This window comes from Oryctolagus cuniculus, chromosome 12, assembly GCF_964237555.1.
Source record: "Oryctolagus cuniculus chromosome 12, mOryCun1.1, whole genome shotgun sequence".
NCBI classification, from domain to species: domain Eukaryota; kingdom Metazoa; phylum Chordata; class Mammalia; order Lagomorpha; family Leporidae; genus Oryctolagus; species Oryctolagus cuniculus.
The window spans coordinates 103,822,033-103,843,286 of NC_091443.1; the positions used below are offsets into that span (position 1 = coordinate 103,822,033).

The 21,254-nt window shown below is 51.1% G+C and overlaps 1 protein-coding gene across 1 annotated transcript in view; it reads left to right on the plus strand.

The window, feature by feature from the left end:
• The window catches only part of TMC3 (transmembrane channel like 3), a 43,605-nt gene that overhangs the window by 11,965 nt on the left and 10,386 nt on the right, over positions 1-21,254 (plus strand). The window contains exons 5-17 of the mRNA XM_002721468.4: positions 1,793-1,899; positions 2,587-2,685; positions 2,796-2,938; positions 4,103-4,250; positions 5,001-5,044; positions 5,804-5,951; positions 8,629-8,738; positions 11,199-11,277; positions 12,598-12,843; positions 13,453-13,581; positions 14,769-14,836; positions 16,587-16,715; positions 19,863-19,973. Coding sequence (XP_002721514.2) covers positions 1,793-1,899; positions 2,587-2,685; positions 2,796-2,938; positions 4,103-4,250; positions 5,001-5,044; positions 5,804-5,951; positions 8,629-8,738; positions 11,199-11,277; positions 12,598-12,843; positions 13,453-13,581; positions 14,769-14,836; positions 16,587-16,715; positions 19,863-19,973 — 1,561 coding nt within the window. The remainder of the gene's footprint in view (positions 1-1,792; positions 1,900-2,586; positions 2,686-2,795; positions 2,939-4,102; positions 4,251-5,000; positions 5,045-5,803; positions 5,952-8,628; positions 8,739-11,198; positions 11,278-12,597; positions 12,844-13,452; positions 13,582-14,768; positions 14,837-16,586; positions 16,716-19,862; positions 19,974-21,254) is intronic.

Here is a 21,254-nt window from a genome sequence, read left to right on the forward strand (position 1 = left end):
TATCCACAAAACCACTAAAAGTTAGCTGATGAATTTGGAAGAACATTTTCAATATTTAAACGGCAAGCTGCACTGTCTTTCCCTCCACCACGCAGAGCGCTCACTGCCAGGGTGCACAGTTGCCCCCTTCCCTAGAGCATTGTCCCTGCCCACCTGGTCCCACCTGCGAGGCGCGCATCGCCCGCCCTCCTCCTCCAAGCCCACCAATGGCCGCGAGGCAATGCCTGACAGCTGGGCGCCGAGTCTGACCCCTGTAACTTGTGCTCCAATGATAGCTGTAGGATCAGCCTGGGCAAGGCTGCAGCTGAGACCCCAGCCAAACTGGCCTGGCCCCTTCCCCCACCACCCCTCAGCTGGCTTCCCTTCTCAACCTGCAGTTCTAGGAAACCCCACCTCAGAGGCGCTGTTCACTGCGGAGCCATTCATCCTGCCGGGAACTCACCAAACAAGGAGCGGCTACCTAAGGAGCCAATCCCCGCCATGGAACACTAAGATCCATTTCATAGAAGAATTATTCATAACGGGAGAAACGTGCTGTAGAGCGATATCAACTTTACCCGAAAGTTTATGTATACAGAATAATTAGGGTTAGACTAGAAGCCTACTAGCAATTACGTATAGTAGTGATTTTAATTTAGTGACCTTGGAATGGGCATCTTTTACTTCTTTTCTTTGTGATGGTTTGTGTTTTTCAACTCATGTGGCCAACAGAAACTTGTTATAAATATTTAAGAGCTTTTTTTTTTTTTTTGACAGGCAGAATGGACAGTGAGAGAGAGACAGAGAGAAAGGTCTTCCTTTGCCGTTGGTTTACCCCACAATGGCCGCTGCGGCCAGCACACCACGCTGATCCGAAGGCAGGAGCCAGGTGCTTCTCCTGGTCTCCCATGGGGTGCAGGGCCCAAGCACTTGGGCCATCCTCCACTGCACTCCCAGGCCACAGCAGAGAGCTGGACTGGAAGAGGAGCGACCAGGACAGAATCCGGCACCCCGACCGGGACTAGAACCCGGGGTGCCAGCGCCACAGGTGGAGGATTAGCCTAGTGAGCCGCGGCGCCAGCCAAGAGCTTTTTTTAAATAAAGGGCGACACAAATCCACCTGCAGCAGAATATCGTCAGACTAGCGCCTGCTCTCTTAACTTCCTCTATGCTCGACAGATAAACATTTGTTCCTCACGACCCTGTTTATTTTAGAATAAGTGCACATGGGTGATAAAGTTGCAGAGAGAAGGTTAACCTCGTTTTTCACCCTGACAAAATTTTCATCTTGAAATTAAGATACGAGGACCCTCAGAAAGATTTTTGGAATTCTCAAAATGATGCAGAATAGGAAAGAATTGCAGCAAAATTCTCCAGAGATACCCATGCTTCTTAACACACATGGACATAGTTAATTTGCAAGGAATGATTTAAAGGAATAGGGAAATAGGCATTGAATTGTATCGTAGGCAAATTGGGGATTTTGTTTTCTGCAGGTAGAACTTGTAGATTGTGTTCATGTAATCTTTTTGTAATTTTTCAAAAATTTTTTATCACTCTACAGAGAACAGATTTCCCGTAGTTCTGATGTAGAATTTTAGGGACTATAAAGCTATCCCCCCAACTCCTCCCACCCCACCCCTGCCCCCCTCTGCTCCCCCCTTGGTGTATCTAAGTTAGTATCTGGAGGCTGCACTCTGATAGACACAACAGCAATAGCATCAGTCTTACTGGTCCAGAACGAGCCGCGGGGTCACTCGGCAGAGACCTTGACCCGCGGGGATCGCCCACACGCTCGCTCTCCTCTCTGCAGGCCACTTCGGCTCAGGCGTCGCCTCCTATTTCATATTCCTGAGATGGTTATTTGGGATCAACATCGTGCTCACCATCATGACGGGGGCCTTCATCGTTCTTCCCGAGGTAAGAGCTACAGCAGCCGAGGACAACGCACCGCGCGTTGAAAACAGAATTAAGAGGGAGCCGGGGCTTGGAGTGAGAGCTCACGAGCGGGCCCCACAAAGGGCCAGGCAGTCCATATTTCAGGGCCCTTCCCTCCTCACCACAGCTACTATGACCTGCAGAGTGGCCCCAGAGTGGCCACAGACTGGACACAAACCGTGAGAGCAGCTGGGTCCCCGCGAACATTTTACAGATGGCTCCGGCAGTTTGGATTCCACATTGTTTTTATGTATCACAAAAATAGGAGTCTTCCTTTGATATTTTTTGTTTTTTTCTTTTGGACCATTGAAAACTGCAAAAATCATTCTTAGCTCCCTGGCCGTAGCAAAAGAGGCCAGGGCCCTGATTGGACCTAACAGGCAGTTTGGCAATCCGAGGTAAAAAGATAACCCATCTCTCATCCAAACTGCATCCTTCCAAATCAATGTCCCCATGGTTCTACAGATGCCCGATGGCCTCCATAACTCCCCACAGTCTCACTCAGAGTGCCCCCCCAACTGGCCCTCACCAGACAAGGCAGAAATCTGGCCACCTGACTGATTTTCCACCCGTGAGAGCCAAGCAGAGACCCAGCTCCCAGCTCCCGGAGGACTCCCACGTGTGGTCCCCTCCCCGGGGCCCCCAGGACACCTTCTTCTCTCTTCCCAGCTGATTGCAGGCCAGCCCTTCGGCAGCACAGCCAGCAAGACCATCCCCAGCGAGCTCCTGGCGTCCGCCCAAGACCTGGACACGGTCTGGTCCCTGGGGGTGAGGCGGGGCTGACCCCACCCTTCCCTTCCGGCGGGAGGGGGCGATGGGCGGCAGCTCCGGGGCTGGGAGTTCTCAGCATCGGAGCCACCCGGGCGCTGTCTTCCCAGGGCTACCTGCAGTACTCAGTCCTATTCTACGGCTACTACAGCAGGGAGAGGAGGATCGGCAGAGCCGGCTACCGACTGCCCTTGGCGTACTTCCTGGTGGGGATGGCTGTGTTTGCCTACAGCTTCATCATCCTTTTAAAAAAGTACGACTGCTCAGTTTCTCCAAGGCCATGGCAAGAACCCCCGTGAGATGGTTGACCTCCCTGAGTCATGCCAACAACCCTGTGAGGTTAAAGCGTCGCTGTACCCATTTTATAGATGAGGAGACCAAGGCTACAGGAGGTTTTGTTGTTGCTGCTGTTGTTTCTAATCAGCACTTACTGAACACCTCCAACTTGGTGCTAGGGTCTGTGCTGGGTTCTAGAGAGACAAGAATCACACAGACTTGACAACTGATGCCATTTTAGGCCATGTCATAGCTGTACTGATGGAGAGTTGAATGATAAGTTTCAGATGTGGCAGAATGCAAAGCAACCCATCCGTTATCTATCTGCCTGTGACCTGGGACAGGTTCTTTTCTTTAAAAAAAGATGTATTTATTTATGTATGTATGTATTTATTTGAAAGGCAAAGTGGCAGAGAGAGAGAGAGCTCCTGTCTGCTTGTTCACTCCCCAAATGCCCGTAGCAGTCACGGCTGGACCAGGCTGATGCCAGGAGCTGGGGACTCTGATCTGGGCTACCCTCTTCTAGCACCCTGCCGCTTGTGGCATTTAGCAAAGCATAGATTAGCCTGTGACTAGAGCAGGTGACGGGGGCCTTCGCTTCATCTGGGGCTCTCGGCTTAGCTCCTGGCGGCCTCGGGACCCTGCCTGGAAGACATAGGCCCTTTACTGGATGTTGACCTGTGAGAGGCAGGTGGGAGCAAGAATTGTGGATGGAGATGACAGCCAGAGATCTAGGGGACAGGGCAGTTGCATCCGGGGAAGGGTCCTCACTCTTGCCTTCGACTATCTAAAGGAGGGTGGTGTCGGGGAGGGGACCACAGCTTCCGCGGCCTTTCTGGGGGTAGCATGAGCACCAAGAAGGCAGCTTCCACAGTTTGTCCACCAGCACAGCTGCACACAGGTGGCCTGGCCAACTCCCAGGGTACACACACCCGCAGCCATCAGCTGCACCCTCCGTGGCTAATGCAATGCAAAAGGGCCAGCTGGAAGTGTGGGCTGAAGGCCGGCCAGGACTCCGTACCTACCAGAGGGGACAGCTCTTTTTGCTCACGGCTGCCACGGCTGAGTGTGCCCCAGCCCCAGGGGATGACCCCACTGCCAACGCTCTTCCGGTCGCCTTGTTCTGAGTCCTCTTTTGCAGGATGGCCAAGAACTCCCGCACCAGCCTTGCCAGCGCTTCCCATGACAACTACGCCTTCTGCTGGCGGGTGTTTTGCGCCTGGGATTATCTGATTGGGAACCCTGAGGCTGCAGAGAGCAAGACCGCAGCCATTGTGAACAGCATCAGGGTGAGCGGGCGAGCCAGGAGAGGGCGGTCTGGAGGGCCGGTTCGCAGGACCTGAGCGGGCACCGCCCCATGCCCACAAGGCTCGTGGTTCAAGGACACCTGTCTACCAAATGCGGCCCTTGGAGATTTGCCCAGGGTCCCATGGGTTCTGGGAAGAAAATATTGGAGCTTCTCTTAATTTTCATCTTTAAAATGTTTCCCTCGTCACATTTTGGAATGTGTATTTTTGATCACTTATATCATGGAGTCTTAACATGCTACCCATATAGGAGGGGACTCCAAACTGTTCTTGGAAAGACAAAATTAAAAGGGAATTTTATTTTGATGCAAAAAAAAATTGAAATCCATGAAGTTTTTTTTTTTGCAATGTGCATTTTTCCTGATTTTTTTCAAAGTCCTTTGTATAATGTGTAAATAATAAATACATAAGTGAGGACATAGCCTTCCAGTTTTAACTTAGAAGTTACTGCTGTCCAAAGCACTCAGAAACCTGAACACAGACAATTAAATGGTGCCCTCTTGAGACAAAAAGAAAAAAAAAAGACAAAAAAATTCAGGTGATTTGAATGATCCCAATGAGCCCCTTCCCTTTTCCTCCATTTTGGCATGTAAGTGGTTGATATCCACAGAATCTTCCAGAACAAAGTCTTAGCCATCAGGGATAAGCATTCAAGGGCTAGGTAAGCCGTTTCTAAGGACTCTAATTCATGATGGTGCTGAGCTCTTAACCCGTGTCTGTTTTTCCTTCAAGGAGGCGATTCTGGAAGAACAGGAAAAGAAAAAGAGCAAAAACCTGTAGGTACCGAGGCCCCGGGCTGAATTCAGCGCTGTTTTATTTCAGAGTGGTGCAAAAATCGTCAGCGTTTGCATCTCATTTTCACAGCTGCCAGCAATTCTCCTTTCTTTGTAATACTCGCTCTTCCAGGCGCGAGGTCCGAAGGCACAGGAGTCATGTTCTCCAGCAGTATCTCCCATCTAGAGACCCCACAATCAGCCAGTTTGCCCAGTTTCCTGCTCTCTGACCTAGATAACAAAACAGATGTTTTTATTTGTTGATTTACTTTTATATGAAAGAAAGAGAGACAGAGACAGACAGAGAGAGCTCTCATCTGCTGGTTCACTCCCCAAATGCTGGCAACAGCTGGGGCTGGGTCAGGCTGAAGCCAGGAAGTTGGAAACAACCCCCCACCCACTTCCCGCGTGCACTTAGCAGGAAGCTGGAGTCGGGGATGGAGCTGGGACCTAGATCACTGTGCATTCCAAGAGCTGCCCGCACGCTAAGAGGCACGCAGGTGGTGAGACCACGTGAGGAAAGAGCAGAGCCCACATCCCAGCTCATAGCTGCTCTATTTCCTCGTTAGCTAGCAGGTAGCTCTGTGGGCCACATCTATTCCAGCAGCTGAGTCATAGCAACGAAACGGACCAAAGTGTGGGAGCTCACGGTCTCCAGGGAAGAGATGCCGCGCCGTGTCAGGTGCTTCCTGTGGGATGACAGGCAGACTCGGGGTGTCCCCCATTCCCCCTGCATGTCTTTGTGTCTGTCCTCACCCCCAGGGCAGTGACCATCTGTCTGCGGATTGTGGCCAACGTCCTGGTGCTCCTCTCGCTGGCTGGGAGCATCTATCTCATCTACTTCGTGGTGGATCGGTCCCAGAAGCTCGAGCAGTCCAAGAAGGAGCTGACACTCTGGGAAAAAAATGAGGTAGCCCCACCCCACAACCGGCATGCGCCCTCGGGTGGGGGGGGGGACGCGGAAGGGGCCTGCGCCCCTGGCTCTCAGGCGGGCCGGTGGGGATACCTCCAGGGGAAGGTTCAGTCTTCTTGTCCTTGAACTTGGACTAGGAGGGCTTTGAGCCGGGCAGCAGCACCAGGCTTGGCTGGATGATTTTGTTAGTGTTGGTGGGGAAGGGTTATGGCCTCAGGTGGTCCCACTGTTCTCTCTCTGTGCCATCTGGGCTCTGCTCTCCCTCACATATGGCTTCTAGAAGTGGACTCTGACACCTTCACTGTTCCACAGCATGTCAGAAGCCAGTTGTTAAGCACTTAGGTGGTTCCATATTTTTTTATTATTTAATATAGTTGAAAGGCAGAGAGATAGAGAGAGAGGGAGATAGGGGCTGGTGCTGTGGCGTGGCAGATAAGGCTGCCGCCTCAGCGCCAACATCCCCTGTGGGTGCTGGTTCGAGTCCCGGCTGCTCCACTTTTTCTGATCTTGCTCCCTGCTAATGCACCTGGGAAAGCAGCAGAAGATGGCCCAAGTGCTTGGGCCCCTGCACCCACGTCAGAAACCTGAATGGAGCTCCCAGCTCCTGGCTTTGGCCTGGCTCAGCTCTGGCCATTGCAGCCATTGGAGGAGTGAACTGGTGGATGCAAGATCTCTCTTGCTCTCTGTCTCTTCCTCTGTCTTTCCTTCTCTGTAACTCTGACTTTCAAGCAAATAAATCATTTAAAAAGAGAGAGAGAGAGATGATTGGGGGGGGGTGCAGAGATGCCCTTTGGTGGTTCACTCCTTGAATGCCCACAACTGCTGGAGTGGACCAGGTCAAAGCTGGCATCTGGAACTCAATCCAGGTCTCCGTCAGGGATAGCAGGGCCCAATTACTTCAGCCATCACTGCTGCCTCCCAGGGGCTGCATTGGTGGGAAGCTGGATTCAAGAGCCAGAGCTGGAGCCAGAGTTAGAAATCAAATCCATGGGCCCGGCACCGTGGCTCACTTGATTAATCCTCTGCCTGCGGCACCGGCATCCCCTATGGGTGCCAGGTTCTAGTCCCAGCTGCTCCTCTTCCAGTCCAGCTCTCTGCTGTGGCCCGGGAAGGCAGTGGAGGATGGCCCAAGTGCTTGGGCCCTGCACCTGCATGGGAGACCAGGAGGAAGCACCTGGCTCCTGGCTTCAGATTGGCACAGCGCCAGCCGTAGCGGCCATTTGGGGGGTGACCCAATGGAAGGAAGACCTTTCCCTCTGTCTCTCTCTCTCTGTCTAACTCTGCCTGTCAAATTAAAAAAAAAGAAAGAAAAAGAAAGCAAGAAAGAAAAGAAATCAAATCGAGGCACCACAATGAGAGACCAGGAAATCACTGAGCAAACATCCACCCTGGCTTCTGTATTTCTACGTTACAGCTAAGGCTTCCAGAACCAGCTCCACATTCCGAGTGGCTTGTGTGAATATCCCCCTACATAAAAAGTACCAAGTGGGAGGCCGGGGGCAACTTTAGAATTCTTTTTATAAGGATTTATTTATTTATTTGAAAGGCAGAGGTACAGAGAGAGAGAGGGAGATTCAGAGAGAGGTCTTCTGTCTGCTGGTTCACTCCCCCAAAGGCCACAATGGCCAGGGCTGGGCCCATTTGAAGCCAGGAGTCAGGAACTTCTTCCCCATCCTCCATGCAGATGCAGGGACCCAAGCACTTGAGCCATCTTCTACTGCTTTCCCAGGCCATGGCAGAGTAGCTGGATTGGAAGTGGAGCAGCCGGGACTCAAACAAGTGTCCACAGGGGATGCTGGCATGGCCGGTGCTGAAGATGGTGGCTTAACCTGCTAAGCCACAGTGCCGGGCCCAATTTTAGAATTCTTAACATTTGCTATTAGACTGTTGTTCTGAAAGTTTGCCTCAGTTAATCTGTAAAGACTCGGAGAGAGAGAAACAGCACAAAAACCACTCTTGTACCATTTCGTGAAAATGCTGAACAGCTTTAGGGCTCCGAAATACCAAACGCATAGGCAGCAGTTGGGTCATCAATTCCCCCATATGTATCAATCAACGTACCGCAGTTTATCAAAAACTGACACTGAACTAGGCCATTTTTTCCTATACCTCTGTTTCCTGCCAACTAAATACATTATGTAAATATTTGTTTGTTTACAGATAGATGGATAGCTTTTTTCTAAAACAGAAATGTCACAAAATTATGTCCTATGTTAGCAGACACATCTCATCGTACCAGCTAAAATTCCTCTTTATTTTGCCCTAAGCACAGAGAAGAAGGGCCAGGCATATGCCCTGGGTAATTAATTTTCCGTGTACAGAGGAATATTAAATTACTTCTCTGCTTTCCTTTCTCTATTCATAATGGTTGCAGTTATTTTCATCTTCCAACCACAGCCAGCAAAGTATAAATAGTGTGAGGTTGTAATTGGAAAATGTGGTAAAGATGCTAGCGAGTGCCCAGTGCATGTGCGAATAGTCACTAGAGTTCCAAGGACGACAAAACCCATGGCAAAGCGGTGCTGGCCTCTTGAAAGAGGGGTGTTGAGCTGAGATTGAGGAAGATTGTCCACTTCAGAATGGCCTGAGCCTGATGGAATATTAAGCTAAGAGGCTGGACTGTGCTGGGGGCCGGCAGCCACAGTGTAGGGGGTGGTGTGTGCTCTCTTGGCAGGTGAGCGTGGTGGTGTCCCTGGTCACCATGTTAGCACCGTCAGCCTTCGACCTCATCGCCGCCTTGGAGATGTACCATCCACGGACCACGCTGCGCTTCCAGCTGGCCAGGTAAGGGAGCCGGGGCAGGAAGTGCCACCACGTGGTGGCTCCCCCATCTGCCCAGCCCCCATGGGCGTGGAAGTCCCTCCAGAGCCAGGCCTTTACTTCTCTTCTCCCGATGCTTGGCACAGGACTCTACCTGTGCGTGCAACGGGAGCGAAGCCGGAGATGGCGGGAGAAGGGGAGGAGCCAGATGACAAGGAGATAAGGAATGGATTGAAAGGTCCTGGAGAAGAGGAGGAGGGGGAAGAGGAGGAGGGGAAGGGAGGAGTAGATAGAGAAGAGAGCCAAGGAGACGATGGAATGTGTCTGGCTTCCCTCCTCATTCAGTTTTCTCATGGCTTGGCTATGCATAGTGCAAGAGGACCCTGCCATTCTCCATACATGAGAGGAGCAGTTCTTGTTTTGATAACAAAATCCCCAAAGCATGGACTCACAGAGGTTCTTGTGGATATGCCTAGAAGCTTCTGGAGTCATCCAGACCAGCTGGTGGCCCCGACAGCAGGTGCTATAGGCAGACCTGAGCAGCAGCAGGCCAGTTGCATCCGAGGGGATGGCCTGGGACCCCCCACACACACACACACACATACACAGGTGTAAGGCACCTGCATCATTTGTAGTGCTGGCCTCAGCGCTCTCCCCTCCCCCTCCAGGACCCTGGTCGCATCTGTGCCTTGAGCCCTTGGATTGAGTTTAGGTGGGGTATTCCCTCGGCTGGAGCCCAGGAGGGAGTTCAGAGCCTCGGCTACCTGGCCCCAACTCCCATCGCCATCTACACTGGTTTCGCTGGCTTTTCTCAAATGACACCTGAGAACATTCTGGCAGCTTGCCGCAGACCACTCTGGGAAGACTTGCCCTCCTCCAGGAGTCGGCTAGCATCTGGTGGCGAGGACCCAACAGTAAATGTTTTAGGTTTATGGGTTGTACAGCCTGTCCTAGTTACTCAATGCCAACACGGAAGGCGCCATGGGCAATACACACAGGAGAGGGTGCAACCATGTTCTACCCCAGCCTGGAAGGCCATAGCTTGCCAGCTCCCGGAATCCAACCATCATTTCAAAGACCAAAACAATAGGAGTAGAGTGAGCAAAAGGTTGGAAAAATCTCACAGTCAAGAGAAGATCGGGGACCAGGCTCTTGGTCCCTGGCTCCTACCCCTGGGTCTTTCTGCCCTCCTCTTCTGCCTGGTATGCCTTCCTCGGCTCCTTCCTCACTAGCAAGCAGTGGGGGAGAATCAATTCCATGATTGCATTTGGTCAAACAGCAATCCTATTACGCAGATTGGCCTCGTTATTCACGATCAAAACAAGGAAAACAGAGACATCAAGAGATTTAGGCCGGTGTCTGGAAATAAGAGCGAGATGCGTTTTGGTGCCATTAACTCCCCCGCGGATCATGGTGCCTTCAATGAGAGGCACAGTGAAACCAAAAGCAATGGTGATGCCAAGACAGAGGCGGTGAAACTGACGTGGTCTTTCCTTTAGCCCTCACTTGCTGTGCACCCCGAGGGCCTTGCCCTGTGCTGGACACTGTGGATACAGGACTAGAATCCGGGCACTGCCCCCAAGAGGGAAAGTCACAGTGAGTTGCCGTGATGTCCCACAGAGAAGCCTCCACCCTGGAGAAGAGATGGCTCAGCCTGTAGGAATGGCCACCTTGTCATCCCCTATCAACTGATGATGACAATGGCATGATTCCCCAAGCGCAACTGTTGCCCCATTGAACATTCGGAAGCCTGCCATTTTCTGTTCTCTATTCCCCAAACTTAAGACTCAAGGCTGCATCTTGGGCCATCCCAATGATGGGTTTCTCAGCGCCTTCCAAGTCTAGGGAAACTGACATCAAGTCGTGGGCCCCCGACTGGCACAGGCTGTCGCTGGCAGCTCCCCTTCGTGGAGAGCTGTCCACACCATAGCTGTCCTCAGAGTCGCTCTGTGCTTCGGAGGCGTCCAGCCTGCATCACAGAGGCAGAGCACTGAGCTCCAATGATTGTATCCGGCTCTCTCTAACCCCGTGAACCTGAGCTTGTCGCTTGACTCCTCCCTGGCTCAGGCCACCTGCCCTATAATTGGAGTGGTGTGGGGCCATGTGTACCTCACGGAGCTGTTGTGAGGACTGAATAAACCTGTATGGGAAATCTGGACAAGCCAGAGTGTGGCACGGAGCACACACTTCGTCACCCCACGCTTCAGAGAGCTGCTTCATAAAGCCACACTTTTTCCTCTACTCTTGTATTGCTAAAATGCAGAGCTGAGGGTAGAACCCCTGAGAAGCCTGTGGAAAGATTCCCAGTGGCCCACGGAGCTACTGGAGCTGGGTGCATTCTGGAATTCTGTGTTTCAAATGCCTGCAAGGTGATCCTGAAGGAAGCCAAGTGTGGCAGCCACTGTCTCGGTCTATCTGTGATGGTCTAGAACCGTGACCTTGCACGTGGTGGTCTTGTTTCTCAAGGTGGGCTTGTGCTTTCAGGGTCCTTGTGCTGTACCTGGGCAACCTCTACAGTCTCATCATTGCTCTCCTGGACAAAGTGAACAGCATGAGCATGGAGGTGAGCTCTGCACCCTGCACCTGCACCCTGGCCCACCCCTGCCAACCTTCCCCTCCCCCAGGCTCACTGCTGGCGTCAAGTCCAAACGAGGTTGTGGTTTTCTTAAGGTGAGGATAGAAAAAGCACCCCATTTCCCAGATAAAAAAAAACCGAGGCCACACAGACAAAGCTCAGAGAAGAGCCTGAGGCTGCCGAATCCATGTCTCTTTGCATCACACCACTGCGTCTCCTTTTCCGATAAGAGAACCAACCGACAGCTACTGCAAGTGATGCTGGGAGGAGTGACAGGCCGTGGGACTCCCTCAGAAAACCAGGAGAGGAGAACCATCTCATGAGAATTAGATCAGCCTAGGCCCCCACCATCCCTGCCTAGCAGGAGCCTCCATTCCCAGCCTGGGGGAGCTTTGCTGTCCATTTTCACCCTAGTCCACCTGGAGAATACAAAGTGGGGAGAAGAGACCCTCCATAGGGCTGTCTGTCCAAGGAATATCATACTCGCCTCCCATTTCAAGGCTCACAGGCAGAGGAAGCCATAGGACTCATGCTTTCTCACTCAGCGAGTTGAAGTTAGACAGACCTGGGTCCCTTCCTGTCACCGACAAGCAACATAGCCTTGAACCCTGGACTTTCACTCAGGGTTTCAGTCTCCCCATGTGAACATGGGGTGACAATCCTTACCCGAAACTCTTGTGAAGTGTGAGAAGAGATACCCTGTGGTACCCAGCACAGCATCTGACACCTACTGGGACCAATAGAGGCTACTGCCCCACTTTGTTCCATTATGCGATTGTGGGGGCTGATAGCAATCAAGTAGCTGGAGGGAGGGAGGGAGGGATAGATAGAGAGAGACAAAGAGACACAGAGAGAGAGGATTCGCCAGCAATGCAGTGATAGCTTTGGTGTCCAGAATATTTTTTTTAATTTTTATTTAACCTGATTTTTGTTTATCTGAGAGACACAGAAAGAGTTCCCATCCACTGGCTCACTCCACAAGTGCCCATGGTAGTGGGGATGGGGAGGGAATATAGGTCAGGCCAGGGCTAAGAATGGGGAACCAGGAGCCAGGAACTCAATCCAGATAACCCATTTGGGTGGCAGGAACCCAAGTACCTGGGACATCATCTGCTGCCTCCCAAGGAAGCTGGGATCAAGAATGGAGCTGGGACTGCAACCCAGGGACTCCAGTATGAGGTGTGGCGCCCCCAAGTGGCAGCTTAACCACTATGCTGAACTCGTGCCCCTGTGATGGAGTCTTATTACAGACACGTGAACGCCTCCTTGTCCCTCCTTCCCTTCATCCCTTCCTCCTCCTCTCCGTAGGAAACTGCTACCAAAAATAACGCAAGTTATTGGATGGATCCTCCCGCCTTGTTGGCCACCAGGACAGGTCCTGGAGAAGGGAGCTGGTCCACAGCTCAGCCTGGCGTAGAGCCCAGGAGAAACAGCACCTGGGCCTTGGAAGAGACCGGCATTCCCACCTCCACCACGCCTCTCACCAAGGCCAACAAGACCACGCTCTACCCCCAGCGTCTGCAAGGCCAGTGCTGGGAAACATACGTGGGCCAGGTGCTTCCCTTAGCCCTAACAAAGCCCTCCAGGTGCCTCCTGTCCCTTGACCCCAGCAACAATCCCAGATGTCATTGTCCCTAAGGTTCAGTGAGGTTTATGATTTCCCAGCTCTCAAAATGAATACTAACAGTCAGTGCAAGGACTCGCACGACACCGACTGTCCTAGGAGCTCAGTCCTCCTGAGAGTCCTATTTCTATCACCCTAAAAGCCACAAGGAGGAAGCTGAGGCACAAATGATTGAGTAACTTGCCCAATGACACCAGTCCTAAAGAATGAAGAACTGACCGCTTGCTTCCGAATCTGCCCTTTGCCCTTGAGTCTTAATCTTGTACAATTGCCCTCAACCCTCACCCAGGAGACATTGTCTGCTGGCTATGAGTTGTGAGCTTCCAGAAGTTTCTGAGGCCCAGGACCACAGACTCTTCCCTCATTTTGTGTGATGCTGCCTGGGATACCAACACGCAAACGCAAATTGACAAATAGCTATTGAGCACCGGTGAAGTGCAAAGAGACCACTGGCTTGGGCCCTCCCCCATGGGTGGGGCGGGCGGTAGGAGGGGCCCAAGGCAGGGCTGGCGGCATGGGAGGACACTCCTGTGTTTTAGGAGATGCTGAAGCTGTCCATCATTGACATGCTGTTCACCGTGGCCAGCATCCTGCTCATCGACTTCTTCCGAGGGCTTTTTGTTCGGTATTTGAGTGACTACTGGTGCTGGGACCTGGAAAGCAAGTTTGTAAGTAAAGCCCTGGGTCTTTCTTCCTGGGGAGGCCTGACAGGGGCCCTGTGCAGAGAAGACTGGTCAGGGTACAGGGAGGGGCATACACAGCTAAGTGCCATCGCCTTCTCATACTGCCATCTGCTGGGGTGGACACACAGGCACCGTTCTCCCACTGGGGCAAAGAACACCATATACAAAGGGTACTTCAAGAAATTCCTGGACAATGGAATTAAAAGTTTGAGTTGACTTCTTGTTAAAGATGTATGTTATTTATTTATTTGAAAGGCAATGCAATAGAGAGAGACAGAGAAACAGAGACAGAGAGAAATCTTCCATCTGCTGCTTCTCTCCCCAAATACCTGCAACTGTCAGGGCCGGGCTAGGCTGAAGCCAGGAGCCAGGAGCTTCAACTGGGTCTTGCATATGGGTGCAGGGGCCCTAACTCCTGAGCCATCATCAACTGCCTTCCCAGACACATTAGCAGGAAGCTGGATCAGAAGCAGAGCAGCTGGGGACGCGCTGTGGCGCAGCAGGTTAACGCCCTGGCCTGCAGTGCCAGCATCCCATACGGGCACCAGTTTCAGATCTGGCTGCTCCACTTCCGATCCAGCTCTCTGCTGTGGCCTGGGAAAGCAGTGGAAGATGGCCCAAGTCCTTAGGCCCCTGCACCCACATGGGAGACCTGGAAGAATCTCCTGGCTCCTGGCTTTAGATCTGCACATCTCCAGCTGTTGCAGCCAATTGGAGAGTGAACCAGCAGATGGAAAACCTCTTTCTCTCTCTCTCTCTCTCTCTCTCTCTCTCTCTCTCTCTCTCTCTTTCTCTCTGCCTCTCTTCTCTCTGTGTAACTCTGACTTTCAAATAAAGAAATAAATCTTTAATTAAAAAAAAAAAGAGGTGGAGCAGCCAGAACGAGCACTTCAGTATGAGATGCCGGTCCCGAAAGATTAAGTTTATTTCAGCACAAAAGGATGTTTAAATCCATGCCCAAGAGGAGTTTTCAAAAAGTTCCTGGAAATGTGTATTAACAGAAATCCATGCATGGGTTCCAAAAAAATGTTTTAGAGCAAAATAAAATGGCCTTTTAATTCCTTGAACCATTTGAAATGCCTTTGAATGGGACTAGATGCACTGATTTGTGCAAAGAGTCTTAGACAATTTTTTTTTTCCTAATGCAGAGGCTCATTTTTTTTCTCCTCCAGCCTGAGTATGGGGAATTCAAGATAGCAGAGAATGTGCTGCATTTAGTCTACAACCAAGGAATGATTTGGTAGGTACCAACGCTGCTTCTTACCTGGGCTTCCAGACCATCTGGGCTCGCACGGTCATTAGTCTGCATGGGACATGATCGTGATCAGCACAGCCTTAGGCATTCAGACAGGAGTGTCTGAATGGGCCGTGTCATGTGTGCAGTTGTTTTATTAGTGGTTTCCTGAGGGTTTTGCAGATGCGACGGATGGAGGGATTAATCCGTTTTTAAGCCATTATTGGTCACAGAAAAATCTGCCCAGGAAGCAGTAGAGTCACCCTTGGGGAGGGAGGTTGCCTCTTCCCCGGGGGGAACTTCAGGAGCTTGGGGGTCACAGCTGGGGGGATCTGGCCCCTGCTGCCCTCGGCTGCCCACGTGTCTGAGCTCAGGAGCACTCCGTAAGTGATGTCACCATCTCTGGTTTGATGTATTGCACCACCAATAATGCGAGTGGTGCAAACACAAGCTAGCAGAGAGAAATTAGAACACTCTCTCTTCAGAATCAGTGTGTGCAGATCTGAGAGGAGTAAGGAGATTCCCTCTGGTCAAATGCCATGTTCTTATCATCTCCTGCATTTCACAGAGCATTGTCACAAATACACCTTGAAAAGTCACGTGCAATGTTTACTTAATATGCGGTACAGATTAGGCACCTCTGTACCCATAGAGGCGGATGTAACCCTGATGTAACTCCACAGGGTGACTCACTATTATTTTCCCCATTTTATTTTTTTTAAAGATTTTATTTATTTATTTGAAAGTCAGAGTTACACACAGAGAGAAGGAGAGGCGGGCTGGAGGAGGAGGAGGTCTTCCATCCACAGTTTCATTTCCCAAATAGCCACAACAGCCAAAGCTGGACCAATCCAAAGCCAGGAGCTTCTTCCCACTCTCCCACGTGGGTGCAGGGGCCCAAGTACTTGGGCCGTCCTCCACTGCTTTTCCAACCCGCAGCAGGGAGCTGGATCAGAAGAGGAGCAGCTGAGACACCGATTGGAGCCCCTATAGGATGCCAGAGCTGCATCAAGTATATCAAGTATTATATCAAACACACACCCAGTATCAAGTGATTTAAACTCAAAGTCGGATGACCTGAGATTTGGCCCTGAGTTGGCGTCTGTTTGTAGGGTGACTGGGATGGTCCAGTGCTGATCTCTCAGCCCAGCTTGCGGACTCCCATGCGTGTACCACGTGAGATCCCAAGGGGGCGTGCTTCCAGCAGTAGCACATCTTTGGGCAAATCACTCAGCTTGCCTTCCATGTAACGTTGAACACTCACCCCTCCTTTCACAAACACAGAAACTTACATGAGCTAAGATGTGCAGAATTGCTCAGCACGATGTCCAGCCAAAGTAGCTGATCACCATATGCTGATCCAACCTGAAGGTGTAGAACTTGTTAGCCACATGCAGGAAAATCCGGGTTTTCCCTAAGTTGTAGCAGCCCAGGATCGGCCTTCCCACTGCCTCTAGGGGGGGTCGTTGCCTCTCAGCTGTAAAGATAGAGACCAGTGTTTACTGTTTCTTTCCAAAGTAGGATCGGGACGCTGCATCTGCGGTGACTTCTCTTACTCGGAAAGGTAGAAGGCAGGGGTCTCAGACCTTCTGACGGTGCCTCTAGATCTTTGAGCATGAGCTGCAAACCCCCAAAGTCTCAGAACCAGGTTCTTCCCTGGGGCTTCTGGTCCCCGGGGCTTCCAGACCTGGGACCACAGCCCCGGGAGAATCAGTGGAGGAGGGCGCGTGCACACAGACCTTCCTTGTGCTTCTAGGATGGGCGCCTTCTTCTCGCCCTGTCTCCCAGCATTCAACGTTCTCAAGCTCATCGGGCTCATGTACCTGCGGAGCTGGGCTGTGCTGACCTGCAACGTGCCCCACCAGCAAGTATTTCGGGCGTCCAGGTCAGTAAGACCAGGTCCACCTCATGCAGAGAATGTAGTCTTTCTGCAGGCGGGTCCTGCAGCAGGGGCAAACACCACACACACACACACAAACACACACACACACACACACCAGCTCTTTCTCCAACAAAACCCTTGCCTGCCGCCTGTCTTGTTTTCCTGGTGCAACCATTGTCTTCACCTTGGAATTCATTGTTGCTGCTTTTCGGCTCATAATTGGTTTCAGAAGTTTTTAAAAAAGATTTATTTATTTATTTGAGAGGCAGAGTTGCAGACAGAGAGATGGAGAAACAGAGAGAAAGGTCTTCCATCCGCTGGTTCATGCCCCAGATGGCTGCAATGGCCAGAGCTGAAGCTGGGAGCCAGTAGCTTCTTCCTGGTCTCCCACGTGGGTGCAGGGGCCCAAGCACTTGGGCCATCTTCTGCTGCCTTCCCAGGCCATAGCAGAGAGCTGGATCAGAAGTGGAGCAGCCAGGACTTGAACTGGTGCCCATATGGGATGCTGGCACTGCAGGCAGAGGCTTAGCCTATTACCCCACAGCACTGGCCCTCAAATTTTGTTTTAAAAACCTTTTACTGAAGTGTAACAATCATTTAGGTAAAATGGGTAAATCACAAATTTTCACAAGCTGAACACAAGTATGTAACCAGCACCCAGCAAACAGAAACAGAACCCAGACGATACCCAGACCACTGCCTACGTGTGCTAGATCCCGGTCACTCCTGCCTTCCACTGGCCCGATCTGGTTTACTGAACATTTTCCTGGGTGTCAGTGGAGTCGCACAGAGAGCACGCTCCCCTGGGCTCTGTTCCTTTCCCTCAGCGTAGTGTTTGTGAGATTCAGCTCATTGGAATGTCTGTGTCCGTGCTACTGCCGGTGGGCATTTCCCACTCTTGGCACAATGAGAGACACTGGCTTGAACGTGTTCATAGGTGTCTTTTGTTGGGTCTACACCCATGAGTGCAATTACTGCATCACAGGGCATACGTATGCTCGCCTACAATAGACAGCACCGAAAAGTTTCCCGAAGTGCTTGGGCCATTTTCCTCGTCCACCAGGACCACCTGGGAGTTCTTGTTCTTTTACAGCTGTGCAAATGTGTCCATTTCTGTGTTTTTCGCTGTAGCCCTTTTGGTGAATTCCTAACACATTTTGAACACCTTCATTAGAGCTCAGTTGCTTTATTTTAACATAATAGTTCAATAGCTATGTGTGTCCGCATTGATGATTTTTAAACTTTTTAGCTATGAGCTTGGTGACAATGCATGGGGGGGAGTAATCCAAAGTTTGTAGGGAAAATGGAATTAAAAGATGTTTATTTGGGTGCAGAAATTTTTGAAAGCCATGCATTGCTCTCTCACAGTATGCATTTTCCATGAAGTTTCTGAAGATCTCTTGTATTTGCATTTCACCTAGCGACCAGTCCATGCACCTGTTTGCATTGAGATATACAGTAATTCCTTGGTATATGCAAAAAAAATTGGTCCTTGTCCCCCTGTGGATAGCAAAATCCATGGATGGATGCTCAGGTCCCTTCTAGACAATTCCATAGTGTTTATGTATAACCTATGCACCTCCTTCCATATCATCTCTAGGCTATTTATAATGCTTAGGACAATGTAAATATGATGGGATTGGTGTGATTCTGTAATGGTTAGGGAACATGAAAATATTCTGTACATGTTCAGTATAGGTGCAACTTTTTTAAAGGTGCAGTTATTTATTTGAAAGGCAGAGTTACAGAGAGAGAGGGAGAGGCAAAGAGAGAGCGAGAGATCATCCATTTGCTGGTTCACACCCCAGATGGCCACAACAGCCAAGGCCAAGCCAGGCCAAAATTAGGATCTTCATCCAGATCTCCCATGTGGGTACAGAGTCCCAAGCACTTGGGCCATCCTCTGCTGCCTTCCCAGGCACATTAGCAGGGAGCTGGATTAGAAGTGGAGCAGCCAGGATTCAAACCAGCGCCCATGTAGGATGCTGGCACTGCAGGCTGCAGCTCAACCTGCTGCGCCACAACACTGGCCCCCAGATGAACTTTTCTTCAATAAGTTTGATCAGCACTTGGTGAAATCCAAGGTTGCGAACCCATGGATGTAGAAGGCTGATGGGTTTTATATATTCACATATGCATGCTTTTTATGTTTATATTTATAATCTTTAGGGGTGTGTGTGTGTGTGTCTATGTGTACACACACACATGAGGCACTTCAAAAAGACATGGAAAATAGAAATGAAAGATTCATTTTTGTGTAAAAACTTTGAAATCCTTGCATAATTTTTAAATAGTAATAATTTTCCTTGAAGACCTTGGAGTGTGTTGGGGGGAATCACAAATTAGCACCTAGCCCTTTCTGTACTCTATACCCCTGACCTTGTCCGTTCCCTTCAAGCCCAGTCTACTTCATGAGAGAGGGGGAGAGACAGAGAGAGGGAAAGAATGAGAGCGAGAGCAAGAAAAGGAGAGAGAGAGAAACCGATGGGCAGAGGGCGTGCTAGCTGGGTACCACCAGACTGACTGGCCACTCACTCCCTGCTCAGAACACTGGACAGAACCTTGCCCACCAAACAGGTCTGAGCTGTCCTCAGGGGAGGCCTGCACAACCAGGCTCCCTAATACCAAGGCATCACTTGAGCAGCCAGCAGTGAGAGCCAGAGCTCCTCCAAGTGAGAGAGTCAAGAATCATAGCAACAGAGCCAAAGCATCCTGAGACATGAGAGGCAAAGTCAAGGCTGGGAACAGGTGAGGGAACCATTTGGTGAGGACCCAGGTGGATGGGCAGCGGTTCTAAGATTTTTCCATAAATTGAGTTGCTGTTGGAGGAGCCCTGGGCGCAGGGCAGGCTCACGGCTCTCCTGGTTGGCAGTGGACAGGTGCTCGTCAAGTGTTAGCAGGCAGGTGGGAGGGTCTGGGGAGCCCTTAGGGCACCAATTGGAGGTCTCTAAGCTTCCTGTGATCTTCGACACAACCATTCCTAGGAGCAGCAAGTTGAGTGAGTGTGTGTGTGTGTGTGTGTGTGTGTGTGTGTTTGCTTGCAGAGATTTGGGGGTGGGAGCTTTGGGGTCACTGCTCTGGACATGTGCGTCCTCAGCAGGTGGCCGTGGGCGGCACGCAGCACAGGGCACTCCTTGGTCTCCTCTGCAGGTCCAACAACTTCTACTTGGCCACGCTGCTGTTCATGCTGTTCCTGTGCATGCTGCCCACGGTTTTCGCTATCGTCCGGTACAAGCCGTCTCCCAACTGCGGGCCGTTCAGGTGAGGTGTTTCAGTTTTATCAGCTCTGCCTGCAGGCACTGTGACCTAGCGGAATACCGAACTTCCCCCTGAGTCACAGAATGGCTACATGGCATAGGAGAAAAAAAAAAAAGCTCCTTTGAATACAAGACCAGTGCTCTTTCCCTAAGAGCAAGCCACTCTCCATTATAATCATCTCTGCTTGTGTTAAAAAGATATAGCCCATGGCCAGCGCCGCGGCTCACTAGGCTAATCCTCCGCCTGCGGCACCGGCACCCCAGGGTTCTAGTCCCGGTCGGGGCACCGGATTATGTCCCAGTGGCTCCTCTTCCAGTCCAGCTCTCTGCTGTGGCCCGGGAGTGCAGTGGAGGATGGCCCAGGTGCTTGGGCCCTGCACCCGCATGGGAGACAGGTGGGGGGCACCTGGCTCCTTGGCTTTGGATCGGTGCAGCGTGCTGGCCATAGCAGCCATTTGGGGGGTGAACCAACGGAAGGAAGACCTTTCTCTCTGTCTCTCTCTCTCTCTCTCTCTGTCTAACTCTGCCTGTCAAAGAAAAAAAAGATATAGCCCAGGTAGCAAGCATTTGGCCCAACGGTTAAGACACCCACTTTCCATATTGGAGTACTTGGGTTTGAGTCATGGCTCTGGCTCCGGATTCCAGCTTCCTGCTAATGCAGACCCAGGGAGGCAGCAGGCAATGGCTCATGCAGTTGAGTTCCTGCCTCCCATGTGGGAGACCTGGATTGAGTTCTCAGCACTCAGGCACTGGGAGAGAGAACCAGCAGATGGGATCTCATTCATTCTCTCTCTCTCTCTCTTTCTCTCTTTTTCTCTCTCTTTCTCCCTCTCTCACTGTTTGCCTTTCAAATAATTTTTTTTTAAGAATAAGACATAGCTCTTTTTAAAACCAGGACAAAAAAGGCAACAGCATTGTTCTATGCTAGAGCGAAATTCTACCTGATCAAAACCCAGGAAGCTTTTATTAAAACAGAGTCCACATCATGTTTGATTCTACACTCTCTAGCTGTGCCCAGACCGAAACTCCTAAAGGTCACCTGCACCTAGCGTTGGTTTTACTGGAATCTGAGTAAAGCACGTATGTGATACGTAGAGTGTCCCTTTGAGTACATGATCACAACACGCACACAGCGTCATCACTGCCCCCCCAACCCTGCCTGTGATGTCATGAAACGGCTGCTTCATATGAAGCCGTCTTAGGGACACTGTGTGTGGGGTTTGTAACTCTCTTGGAGAATCGCCCTCAAAGCATCCAGCCACCTTCTGATATCGCGTGGCAGCAT